Source organism: Pyrus communis, chromosome 8 (genome assembly GCF_963583255.1).
Source record: "Pyrus communis chromosome 8, drPyrComm1.1, whole genome shotgun sequence".
Taxonomy (NCBI): domain Eukaryota; kingdom Viridiplantae; phylum Streptophyta; class Magnoliopsida; order Rosales; family Rosaceae; genus Pyrus; species Pyrus communis.
In genome coordinates this window covers 16084534-16096570 of record NC_084810.1, presented here as the reverse complement: position 1 = coordinate 16096570, position 12037 = coordinate 16084534, and the positions used below count along the sequence as shown (strand labels likewise).

Sequence of the window (12037 nt, the reverse complement as noted above, 5' to 3'; positions counted from 1 at the left end):
CCCAACCGTGAACGGAATGATCTCTTCAGAAAGTGTGGAATTCAACCAGATCAGAAGATTCTGATCTTTTTCATACCACTCCTCAGCAGCAGGATTCAGCGAGCGATCTGCCAAGAAAGGTGATGGACAGATCTCAGTGCCATCAATCACACCAAGAAGCTTGTACCTTCGTAAAATAGGAGCAAACAACGCTCGCCATGGAAGATAATTGGAGCTTTTCAATTTGATCGGCACCATGCTTCCAATGTTGTGAATCGTAAGAGAAGTATACGAATTCAGAGAAGGAGGATGAGAAGTCAAATTAGGGTTTGGAGACGATTCAATTGGGGACGATTCAAATGGAGAAGCCATAATCCCAGAAAATAAGAAGCAATCAACAAACAGAGAAGAGATCGGAGAAGGAAAATCAAAGAATCAGAGTTGAAACAACAAGAAAACGATCAGAAGAAGATCGATCGATGCGGAAGGTGGAAAGAAAGCTGTGAAGCGAGAAGGCGAGATACCATAAAGAAAACAAAACTTCTTCTACAAGTTGTATTTCATTTTCTGTCAATAACAATTACATGGATGTATGTATATATAGCCTTGGGCTCTTTACATTTATGCCCTTAACTAAACTGTTACAATTCTAACTAACCACACCTAATAACAAAACTAACAACATTTAGTTTTTACAAACTATGTTTTCTCAACAGATACAGATGATTGATCATCTGTCCTAATATCTTGTGGCAATCTCAGACTGACTCAAGCTTATGAAACATATACTGGGTATGATCTGAGTTTTCAAGAAAACAAAGTATATTATTTATTCTTTCATTGTACAAATAAAGAAGGCACTGAAATTGCTACTTTCTAGTGGCAACTTCAGAGCTCAAGTTTATCAGAATTGTCTGAAAATCTGTTGTTTCTTTGTTCATCCCAATTCCGCATCTATCGAGTTCTTGGGTTGAATAAATTTTGTACTCGTTATGTCAATATTAAAGAACAATCACAAAGCTTCTTCCATTATATATTCAAGAATAAAATGTAGCTATACAAAAGTAATATGAAAAATGTATCAAAGCCAAACAAATTAAACAAAATGTATGAAACCAAAAACAAAAACAAGACGAAGAGAGAGGACAAAATTTGTCTCTCTAACTTCAGCTGTAATGTTGTACACTCAACTATCTATTAACATTTTGCAGGTACAGTGAAATTGCTTATCTCCTTTGGAAGTTAAGGTACTTGATGCCGTAGGCAAAGACGAAGAAGAAGAGGAGGACCCAACCAAGATGAGCGATGACAACAGGGATCAGAAAATCGTAGTCAAAACCTAAGTAGCTCTTGAGGAATACATCAATTCTTTGTGGTTTTTGAATTGGACTACTGACCTCAGTCTTCATGTCACCTACTTGAGATGTGAAGATACCGTAAATTGTCCAGGCAACGGGTGAACCCCAGTAGTACCACCTCCACCAAATAGGAATTAGCTGCGGTATTAAGATTTATATTAGGTATACAGCAGTAATAGAGATGATCTGTAACAAGGTAAATAGCGTTTAAAAGAACTCGAAATGAGAAGAACAATCGAGTTTCAAATGACATACCGGCCTGGGAATGAGGAAGCCCGAGAACAAGTTCCAGAAACTCAAGAAGAATGACATAACAATTGCAGCAATTTGATGGCCAGGAGTCAGGGCAACAACCATCATTCCGTACATAGAGAAGTAGGTAAAGCACATGAAGATGAAGTAGTAGAAGTACAAAAACTTCTCCACCTTGAAAGTGTACCCAATCATGAAAAACAGAAGGCAGGAATAGACGAAGGTTTGGATTGCAACGTAAATTGTCTCAATAGCCACCTACAACACACCAATTTACAATATATGTCAATAACAAAGATATGAAATTCTAATGATTGTACAAAATCAAGCACATAATAAACATGTATATCTTTCAATATCTTTCAATATCTTACCTGAGCAAATGCATAAGGCAACTCTGAATACATTCCAGCTGCTCTTTCACGATAGAAAACTGTTCGTTCAACCGCAACCACGGATTGCACAGCAGATGCATTGCTAGCTCCAAGGAAAAGGACGGCGGAATAGGTAGCTCCCAAAAGATTGATCAGGTCTTGTTGTTGGTGTCTGTTCACAAGAATATATAAAGTTAAACACTATACAAGTCGCAGTGTTTGGAGAAAACATGCAACTGAATCACATTTCAAAGAAAAATGTGTAAGAAAGATCAGGCTAATAACAGAGTTCCTGAACTTACATCTTGTCTCCTTTGCCCCAGAAGATAACACCAAATAATACTCCAATGCAGATTGTCATGAAAAACCTAATGGCATTGTATCGTGAGTTTCTCCAGTACGACCAATGTTGTTTCCAGAAGCATGCCTTGCATTGTGTTACGAAGCTTTGGGAGTATTGGGTAGGGAAATAAAGATCGTTGGAGCCTGGTTCTGGCATGCTTAGTTCCTTGATAAGTTCTTGATTTCTCCTGAACAAACGAAACAAAGGGGAAGAAAAAAAATAATAATTAGTCCACACAGACAAGTGGATAACAACGATAGAAATGAAGAGAAAACACAACTACATGCAACTTACCTATATTGATCAGAGTTCGCAAATATTTCTGCAAAGTCCACATCATTTTGAGCCTCAATGGCAGCCGAGCTGACCTCCAACATCCAGGTAGCTGGATTGTAACCTTCTTTGATCTTTGCAACCCCTGGAATAGCCTGCAATGTATTAGTCAAACAATTAATCTCGCAGAGTAAAATGCATTTTGGATTACAGGAAATTGACCGGGGTGATTCAAGTAGAAACTTACCTCAAAGTATTCAACAAGTTTGTGAGACTGGCGACCTAGAGGACCGGCATAAATCACCTGCCCACCTCTTTTCATCAAGAAAAGCTGCAAGGCAAAATGAAATCAAGGTGAAATACTGTATGAGAAATAATGAAAAATTATACTGGTCACAGATTGAAAAATCAGTTTGTACCTCATCAAAAGCTTCAAAAATGTCAATGCTAGGCTGGTGAATTGTGCAGACAACAGTTCGTCCTGTATCCACAGTGTTTCTTACAGTACGCATAACAATGGCGGCTGCTCTAGCATCAAGACCTGATGTCGGCTCATCCATGAAGATGATGGAAGGGTTGGCAACCAATTCTACAGCAATAGTGAGCCTCTTTCTCTGCTCAGTTGAAAGTCCATCAACTCCCGGAAGTCCAACCAAAGCATTTCTCAATGGGTTAAGCTCAACCAAATCCATAACCTCATCAACAAACATCTGCAGAGTGGAAAGAAAATGGATAAATGAGACTCAGCATATGTTTATGGGAATGGAACAATTTATGAAGAGAACAAATGCTAGAGTTGCTAAAAGTATTTATCAATGGAAAATCAGGAAAATACCTTTCGTGTTTCGGTCTTGACATCTTGAGCAAGACGCAGCCAGGCAGAGTATAGGAGAGACTCATAGACAGTAACAAATGGTGAATGAATATCATTTTGTTCACAGTAACCGCTGACTCGAGCAAATGTGGCTTGGTTCTTTGGGTAACCAGAGATGGTAATACTTCCTTCAATGTACCCGCCGGTCTTTCTTCCAGCTAAGACATCCATCAAGGTTGTCTTTCCAGCACCGCTGACACCAACTAATGCAGTCAAAACACCAGGCCTAAATGCACCACTGACATCTCGTAGAAGTTGGAGTCGGGTCTCTTCAATCCCTTGGCTCTTCATTTCCTGGTAAAGACACAAAGAAAGTTAGCCTAAACAAAAATGACTTTGGAAAATGTTTAAATTCTGGCTTTCCTCGTTTAGAACTTCAAACTTCGGAGGAAAAGAAGTACTTACGGCAGGCATATCCACATAGTAATTCACATGGTTGAAAGCGAGTGAGAGGGGCTGGAAGGGTAAAATCATTCCTCGTTTGGCTTGATTATTTCCTTGAGAATTTCTTACTTGCATATCAATACCTGTTATTGATCATTATTTATTAGATGAAGAGAATAATTTGATAGCGAGGCTACTTTTCGAGATGAAAAGCATGTGCCATCTTTTAGAAACAAACATCCAGGTTGGGATCCACAAGAAATTATATTTTTACCTTCTGGATTGGATCGTCGCTTCTTATTCCTTTCAGAGTCTTCATCATTCTCAATTAGAGTTTTAGTTTCACTTAGAGCTGAAATTGAGATAATAATAAAACAGATAATCAGCACTTGAGCCATTTCGGTCTCACTACCTCATGACAGTAGAAAATTATTGACTTACGATCTAAGTAGGTCAGTGCTGCAATAAAGAGAAGATTGAAGAGAACAGTAAATCCGAAGAGCGCGCCAATACAAGTCCAATACCATGTCTCCGTAGTAAACAGTCCTCTTTCTCTCAGAAGTACCTTTCCAACTGTGTCTCCAGAGGCACCGGGGACAGACTGTGCAAAGGGATTAAAACTTTCATTAAGCTCAACCAGTTCGATTTAGATATGAAACTGTTATAATTATTATTAAGATATGGTGCGAATTATATATACGCTTCAGTGAACTTACTTGACTCCATCTTTTATCAAGAAACTCATTGATAGCAATTGCATTTTGCCCATACATCATAGGTGAAATATAGTAGCCCCATATCATCCATGACTTGATGTCATCTGCACAATGAAATGGGACATGTGAACATTTGATAACACGTGGAAGGGGTATCAGTCATCAATGCAATTATTTAGAAATCTGTACGGTGCTGGTATCAAATTTGTAAATGTCCTAGCTTACTTTGACAATGAAATGAGAAGGATTTCTAACCTTTAGCGACAACAAAACCTCCAAGGACAAACACCAGTAGCAATGTAAAGGAACCAATTGTGCTCGCAACAACCTCTGTTCTTCCAAGGGCAGCAATAAAACGGAAAAGGGAAAGTGCCACCTGATGTACACCGAAGAAAGCCAAAAACTGTTTGAAGAACCTGAACACATATACATAAGTCAGATTAAAGAATAACTTGATTGCATATCTTTCGTAATTTATTTAGCAGCACAAAAATGAAGCTTTCGAGAATGCTATGACTGATAAGATTGAAGCTTACCTACTGGCCGCAGGTGCAAACCCGATTGTGTAGTATGTTAAAAGAATCCATATCCCAGATTCCATCAATGAAATGGGGATTCTGGTTAGCGAAATGGGCAAGCCAAAAGCCCAGCCAGGATAAAACAACGCATCCCTTTGTTTAAAGAACACAGGAATCCTAAAAACTGTCATTGCAAGCTCTGCCATTCCATTAAACATGACGTTAATGAGACTGAAAAACAGTGCTCCCCAGAATTTTGCCGAATCTTCTGCTCTTCCAGCTTTCATTTCTGTTCTTAAGAATACCGTCAGAGCAATTGTAGCCATGATTGTTATCTGCGTAGTTTTGAATATGTACACGAAAGAGTTACGCTTCATCAGCAACCATTCCCTTGCAAAGCATGCCTTGAAGAGCTCCGTATTGGATATTCCATACTTATCCGTCACTAGAGCAGCAGGATGGACTGATCTTTTATCGTAAGGAACTCTTAGGTCTTCCACAAGACGTTGGCCAACATGAAAAGTGGGGAAAGCTTGAACGAAATCAGATACTGAAACATATCTGTAAGGTTGGTTCTTCTTATACCAGTATTGCTCTTGGTCTTTCTTTGATGTCACTTCTTGCAAGAAGTCTGCAACACCTTTTCTGTCAGGGCATCTGAAGCCTAGATATTTGAAGAACTCAAGCACATTCTCGCGTGGACCGTGGTACACAATCTGACCCTCAGAAAGAAGCATAATGTCATCAAACAGATCATACGTCTCAGGTGCAGGCTGCAAGAGAGAGATCACCATTGACACTTCCATAATATGAACCATCTGCTTCATGAACTTGACAATCTGAAAGGTTGTGGAACTATCCAGCCCCGTTGATATTTCATCCATGAAAAATGCTTTCGCAGGTCCAACCAACATTTCTCCTGCATTCACAATAGACATTGCGGATTAGAATACCAAGTAATAGTTTTGTATCTTAACCATCATTCCTATCATGCGAAGCAAAACCAACAATGGTTTCTTAAAAGTAAAAGTGCCAGTTGACAGAAACCAGATTGGTGCCTAAGTTTATACAAAATATTAGAAACACTAAACGTGCAAAAATCACACAGTCGTTATCTTAAACATGTCCAAACACAAATAGAAAGCGTAACATCGTGGAATAACTCAAATGACATCAGTAACATACCAGTAGTTACACGTTTCTTCTGTCCACCGGATATACCCCTTCTCATGTCATCACCCACCATAATGTCAGCACAGATATCAAGTCCAAGTATCTGTCAGAAAAATTAAAAGACGTTAGCCTTGTACGATAAGAATGATAGAACAACAATACAATCTTATGATTGATCAACAAACCTTGAGAACGTAATCTGTGATCAAACTAGTTTCCTGGCCAACCATAGATGTAGCTTTCATGAATGCATCAATTTCAGGATCCGGTTTGATACCTGAATCTTTCTCCCGTCTAGACAATTCTACCAGCAAATCATACCTGGTTCCAACTCCCAGGCAACGTCCAGAGAAATCCAATGTTTCACGAACTGTCATCTCACCATAATGAAGATCATGTTGGCTAATATAAGCAGAAGTTCTCTGAGGCACAAATTCATGGAATTCATGGCCACAATAGGTCACGTTCCCAGTTACCTGTTTATAACACAATTTGTCAGTACATTCGAAAATGTATACATGTACCCCGCATTAATCTATTGGATAACTCTGGTCAAATGTAAGGAGTTAGAGAAGATGACAAACCCTTAGATCCTTATCGAGTTTGCCAGCAAGTGCTTTTAGCAGTGTTGTTTTTCCTGATGACGGAGGTCCAAGAAGCAGCGTCATCCTGTAAAACAAAACAATAAGCTTAGGGATGAAATTTAAAAACAAAACTACTTCACCTGAGAAGCATACCAAAAGAATAGCTTCCGTCTTCTTCTCACAGGAACATGAGTTTGTTTTTTATGATCGACTAGTTTTTCTTTCATTGATGAAATAAAACTTACACCAGTCCAGTAAAGATGCTAGATAGGCAAAACATGAGCGTACCTTGACGGTTTAATAACACCGCTCACATCTTGGAGTATCTTGACAACTCTTTTCTTCGATTGTGAGAGTCCAATCAATCCAGCTAGTCCCTGTTCACGAGTATACAAATTTAGAAATCTAAGATCCGCTAGCAAAGCGTTATACTAAGAAGTAAGGCTCGGTATTAAAAGACTTTGAGACGATACCTCAAGCTGGTTCAAGGTGGAATTGAGCAGAGTTGGAAGTGCTCTGGTACCGACATATGCATCTCCCTCAATTGATATATTCTGGAATCTAACCTCAACCTTAGGAACCTCAATACCAACCCTGTTTCCAAATTCAAGAAACACATTTACAAAAATAATCCAAAATTCCAAACCAAACACAAATTTAGCAAAAACCAAGGAAAATAAAAATTATGTTTAATGATTGTAAAGCTTTAAAACTCCATTTCCACGGAACCCAATTGCCAAGTCAGTCACACATTTAAGTCAGAGTTTATGTTTTCTCAAACACCAACTAAAAAATGTTCAGATATTGGCACTTAGGTTCAAATCTGACGAGTTTGATATCAATTTACTCTCCCACAATGTAAATATATTGTTGTATCAAAATAACAGAAGTTTCAGATCGAAACCATAGTTCTTTTCCTTTTCCCCAAAATTTAAATCCAACTTTATTTTTTTTCCTATTGATTTTCTCATCAACCAAACAAACTACACAGAACACAAACCTGTCATTTCTGGCTCTGAGCCTTTGCAAGAACCTTTCATTGTCATCCTCCACAACCTTAAGTATGCTCTCCATCAACTGCTTCTTGTCTTGTGCCCCAAGATTCGCGACGTCGACTTCTTCAGTTACAAACCTCCCATTGCTCATGGCCTGCCTCAGCATCCCCCTCCTCATCCTATCATATGTGGGCAACCTTTCTATGGCCGCCCACTTGAGCTCCTCCTCCTCATCCTCCGCCTGCTGCCGCCCGCTCCTCTGGAACACGTCCGGTGCGTTCCACATTTCCCGAACACTAGTCGACCGCCAGCTCCGCCGGCTGCTCGACTGCCTGGCCAGACTTGACTGCCTGACCAGATCATCTCCGGCTAACGCCGCCGCCATTTTTTAACTCCCGAAAACGACCAAATCACTCGAAACTCGAGATTTCAATGATTGGGTTAGACAAACACAACCAAGTCAGACGAACCCAGTTTCAGAAAACCGATTGACCTCCTATGTTCAAAGTTGTTTGGACTGACCAAGTTGAAAATTTGATGATCAATAAACGAATGGATTTTTGTTTTTATTCTTTGTCTTGTCAAAACTCTTCACACTTTGCTACTTGGTTTTTGGTGAAGTTTGAGAAAATGTGAAGAGAGAGAGAGAGAGAGAGAGAGAGAGAGAGAATTCAATTCTGCCCCTGGAAGTAGGTCAGCATTATATAGACTAACAAAATCGTAGCCGGACAAATAAGAAAAGAGAGCGAGAGAGAGAGAGAGTCGTCCCCCTCCAACTGTATTTTGTCTTACATATCATTTTTATTTGATATTAATTATTAATATTTTAGTTTCTTGTGATTGTTGAGAATGGATGCTTAGTCAAAACTCGGACGAATTCCATCGTTTCATGCCGCGGTTGGGTTCGGCGAATGTGCGGAGGCACAGATATGACCACCTCCACCATCCCATGCTTCGCGTCTATGATATGTTATTGTAGGATGGGTCATGGTGACCGTTGGATTTGGACAAGTTTATTAATCTTACGGAACTACATTTCAAATAAATTCTTTTATCCAATGCTTGTATAAGAATAAGTCCTTGAGTTGGGACCACCAAATACGTAACCGTCCGGCCTTAGACACAAAATAACCCATCAAGCCCCTTGAATTTGAGAGTAGCCCGGTCAACGCACTTCCGGCCCATCGGTTGTAGTCTGGTTGTCTGTACTAAAAAAATTCAAATATATTCAGCACTTGACACAAAAGGGTGATATTCGAGAGTGACGTGGTATAAAAATTCAACAAATGGGCACTTGCCACAGAGGGGTGTGATCTGTGGTATAAAAATTCAACAAATACGCACTTGACACAAGGGGGTGTGATCTGAGAGTGGCGTGGTATTTACAAATGAATACGTGAATTGGCTACTACGCTCTTTTTTTTAGTACATTGATATTTTTACATAAGGAGAATGAGAGTTCGGTAAAACCACATAATAGACAGTCTAATTTGGTATTGAATTCGTCATCATTCGAACATACGACAACTCACTTCCAATTGAAAAGGAATACCATCAGACTATAGTACTAAGGAGCAATAGGCTACTACACTTAAGCATTCATGTCGTATGAGTCTTTCTGGTTAATAATATAATATTGAATTTTATCGTCATCTTGTTAATAATATAATATTATATGAAGAAAAACGTATATATAAAATATAATTGACACAACGCTATAACTACGCATGTCATGTTGTATTTCTGGTTAACCCAAAAAAGAGTCTCTCTTCCTATACGAGGGTGTTTGGTCCTTGCGTAGGGCTACATTATGCCAGAGGGTGTCAAGTCCATGTTCCAGCGACCGTAAATTTTGACATCGGAAAACTGCTGTATTTTGTTGACAAATTCTAGGCAGTGTTGTACTCGATAATTAACTTTTCTTTGAGGAACAGATAAATTAATACAGTAAATGCTCATTCCTGTCTGTTATTTATTTTATAACATGAAACGCTATTTCTTGTCTTGGTGGGAAAATGTTAGGATATTGGATCCACGCGATTAACGATTACTGAGCTCGTGAGAATATTCTGTTAGGTTACTATCAGCGGTGACCTTCCCCTTAATCATTGGAAGACAGCGAAGAGGGTACCCAGTTACCATAATTTGTGCGGAAGTTGGCAAGCATTCTCAATTCTTTATGTGATATATAACAATGAGATTACTACGTGATCAGTAACGAAAATTTCTTAATTAGCATCCTTATAATAAAATAGTTAGTGAAATTCATCTCATCGTACTGTACAGTTGTTCGTAGGCGATTATTGCCCGCGTTTCGTGTTCAAATCTTTTTGTTTTTTTTTTTTTTTGTTTTTATATAACTTAAAATATTTATATCATTTAAAAAACAGATAACTTGAATCAATGAAGTTTAATATCGAGTATGACCCATAATTTTTCTCCATGTTTAATATATATATAGGTATATGACTTCTTTTTTTAACAAATATAGGTATGTGACTTTGATTTTCTCAAACATCAACAAATATAGGATTAGTTGAACTAATCCTAACGGGTGTTTGGTTATTGTAGTAGAATGAAAATCGGAGATGACATCATGAGAAGTATTATGCAATCGTTCATATATATATATATATATGTGTGTGTGTGTGTGTGACTTGGTTGAAAACTAGAATCAAGTTTCAAATCAAACTTGAATAATATTAGGGATCATGCCTTAAAGGTCTTAGTGATGCTTAAGTTCTAGAATTCAGGATCTAGGTATGGGGCTCCGGACCTAGAGTTTTAGGACTCGAGTCCAAGATTTAGATCAACCGTTCAAGGGATCGAGTCCAAGACCTAGGTTAACCGCTCCAACTTTGAGGTTCATGTTCGGAGCATCGGAGATCCGGATATGGCATCAAGTAAAGGTTTAATGCTTTGGGGTTCAGTAAGTTTGAAGGACAATAATCAAGATACCATTTAGACTTTAATAAGGTATAAGTGTTCGCTCACCTGCAAGAGCTCCAGGCGACCTTTCAAATGCTTCAACGACCTTTATTTAACCGGCATTAAAGCATCTCGAAATGCTCTTTTGAAGAAACTCTGAGCTGTGAATACGATGATGGAAGACTGTTTCATCGCCTAAATTCATCAACTTAAGAACCGGTAGAGAAAATATCATGCAACTAGAGTTATATCTCATTGCTTCTACTATACTCATCAAGAACTATGTCATTCCCTTCCACATTGACGAGCGAGTACGAAGTTCAACTGCATAGTGTATGCGTACTGACTTTTATACTACTAGTTACTCTTGTCACCTTTTGTTTCGCCTATTCTTTCTTTACTTGCTAGTCTTTTACCAAATGACCATGTGATTCTAATTTCTGTTTGTTATTGTCTTTATACATATAGTTATAAACTTCTTATTTAAATGTGATTGTGTAAATCCTAGATTAGATTTGATTCTAGTTATTCTTTCCTATTAAGACTTGTATTCCTTGAAGTAAAATGATTTCTTCTTTCCCTTATTACTATAAGTAAAGGCACTGCCTAGGGGGAATAACACATCATCTACACAACCTTACACACACATCTCTCTCTCTCTCTCTCTCTCTCTCTCTCTCTATTTTCTCTGTGCCACCGACCCCCTTTCCCTTGTCAGTTAAATATAGGCCATAACGTTATCAGCACGCTCCTATTGTTGCACTTAGGAATCTAACATGAAAGTTTTCTGCATCAAACCAGTTCATCAATATCATCACACAATCAGGTTCTTTCAAAACAACAGTTTTTATCTCGATATTTTTGCAGCCCTAATAGCATGAACATTCACCATAATGCATGACCTAACTTTAAGTTTTTCAAATTTTAGATTCTACATAAATTATGTATGCATTATATCCATAATTGTCGAATTATGTGAATTGATATTTGCCATGAATTGCATCAAATATATGTTCATTCATTAAATTATTTAATTAAATATGCATTGAATTAATTGAAAGAAAAAAAATCGTAAATTTTTAAGGTTCTTCGAACCCATGACCCGAGCCTACACCGGAGCCAGAAGCTCCACGCCTTTGGAACCTAGACCCACGACGTTGTTTCGACGTTGTCCACCTACCAAACTCTTAACGCCTTTAACGGCGTCCCACGCATGGCTTGCAGCCATGCCTTGCCATCCTCAATGACATGCAGTCATCGCCGACTTTGATTTTGGTCGTGATTCA

General features: G+C 38.5%; 1 protein-coding gene across 1 annotated transcript; it reads right to left on the bottom strand.

Moving 5' to 3' along the window:
* Positions 1 to 989: 989 nt before the first annotated feature.
* LOC137742129 (pleiotropic drug resistance protein 2-like) lies at positions 990 to 8452 on the bottom strand. The gene is made up of 20 exons (XM_068481888.1): positions 7829 to 8452; positions 7302 to 7422; positions 7117 to 7205; positions 6829 to 6913; positions 6430 to 6720; positions 6257 to 6347; positions 5090 to 5990; positions 4809 to 4969; positions 4554 to 4657; positions 4279 to 4438; positions 4112 to 4189; positions 3859 to 3980; positions 3415 to 3747; positions 2999 to 3289; positions 2827 to 2910; positions 2601 to 2734; positions 2266 to 2493; positions 1964 to 2135; positions 1593 to 1847; positions 990 to 1475 (listed from the first exon to the last, which is right to left on the bottom strand). The coding sequence occupies exons 1-20, from the start codon at positions 8206 to 8208 to the stop codon at positions 1206 to 1208; spliced, it is 4350 nt and encodes a 1449-aa protein (XP_068337989.1). The 5' UTR covers positions 8209 to 8452; the 3' UTR covers positions 990 to 1205.
* Positions 8453 to 12037: the final 3585 nt, after the last annotated feature.

Coding starts and splice junctions, on each gene's coding strand:
- LOC137742129 (XM_068481888.1), bottom strand. CDS start 8,208: ATGGCGGCGGCGTTAGCCGGAGATGATCTGGTCAGGCAGTCAAGTCTG. Junction 4,970..5,089: donor TTTGCACCTGCGGCCAGTAG/GTAAGCTTCAAT, acceptor ATATGTGTTCAG/GTTCTTCAAACAGTTTTTGG. Junction 2,735..2,826: donor AACTTGTTGAATACTTTGAG/GTAAGTTTCTAC, acceptor AATACATTGCAG/GCTATTCCAGGGGTTGCAAA.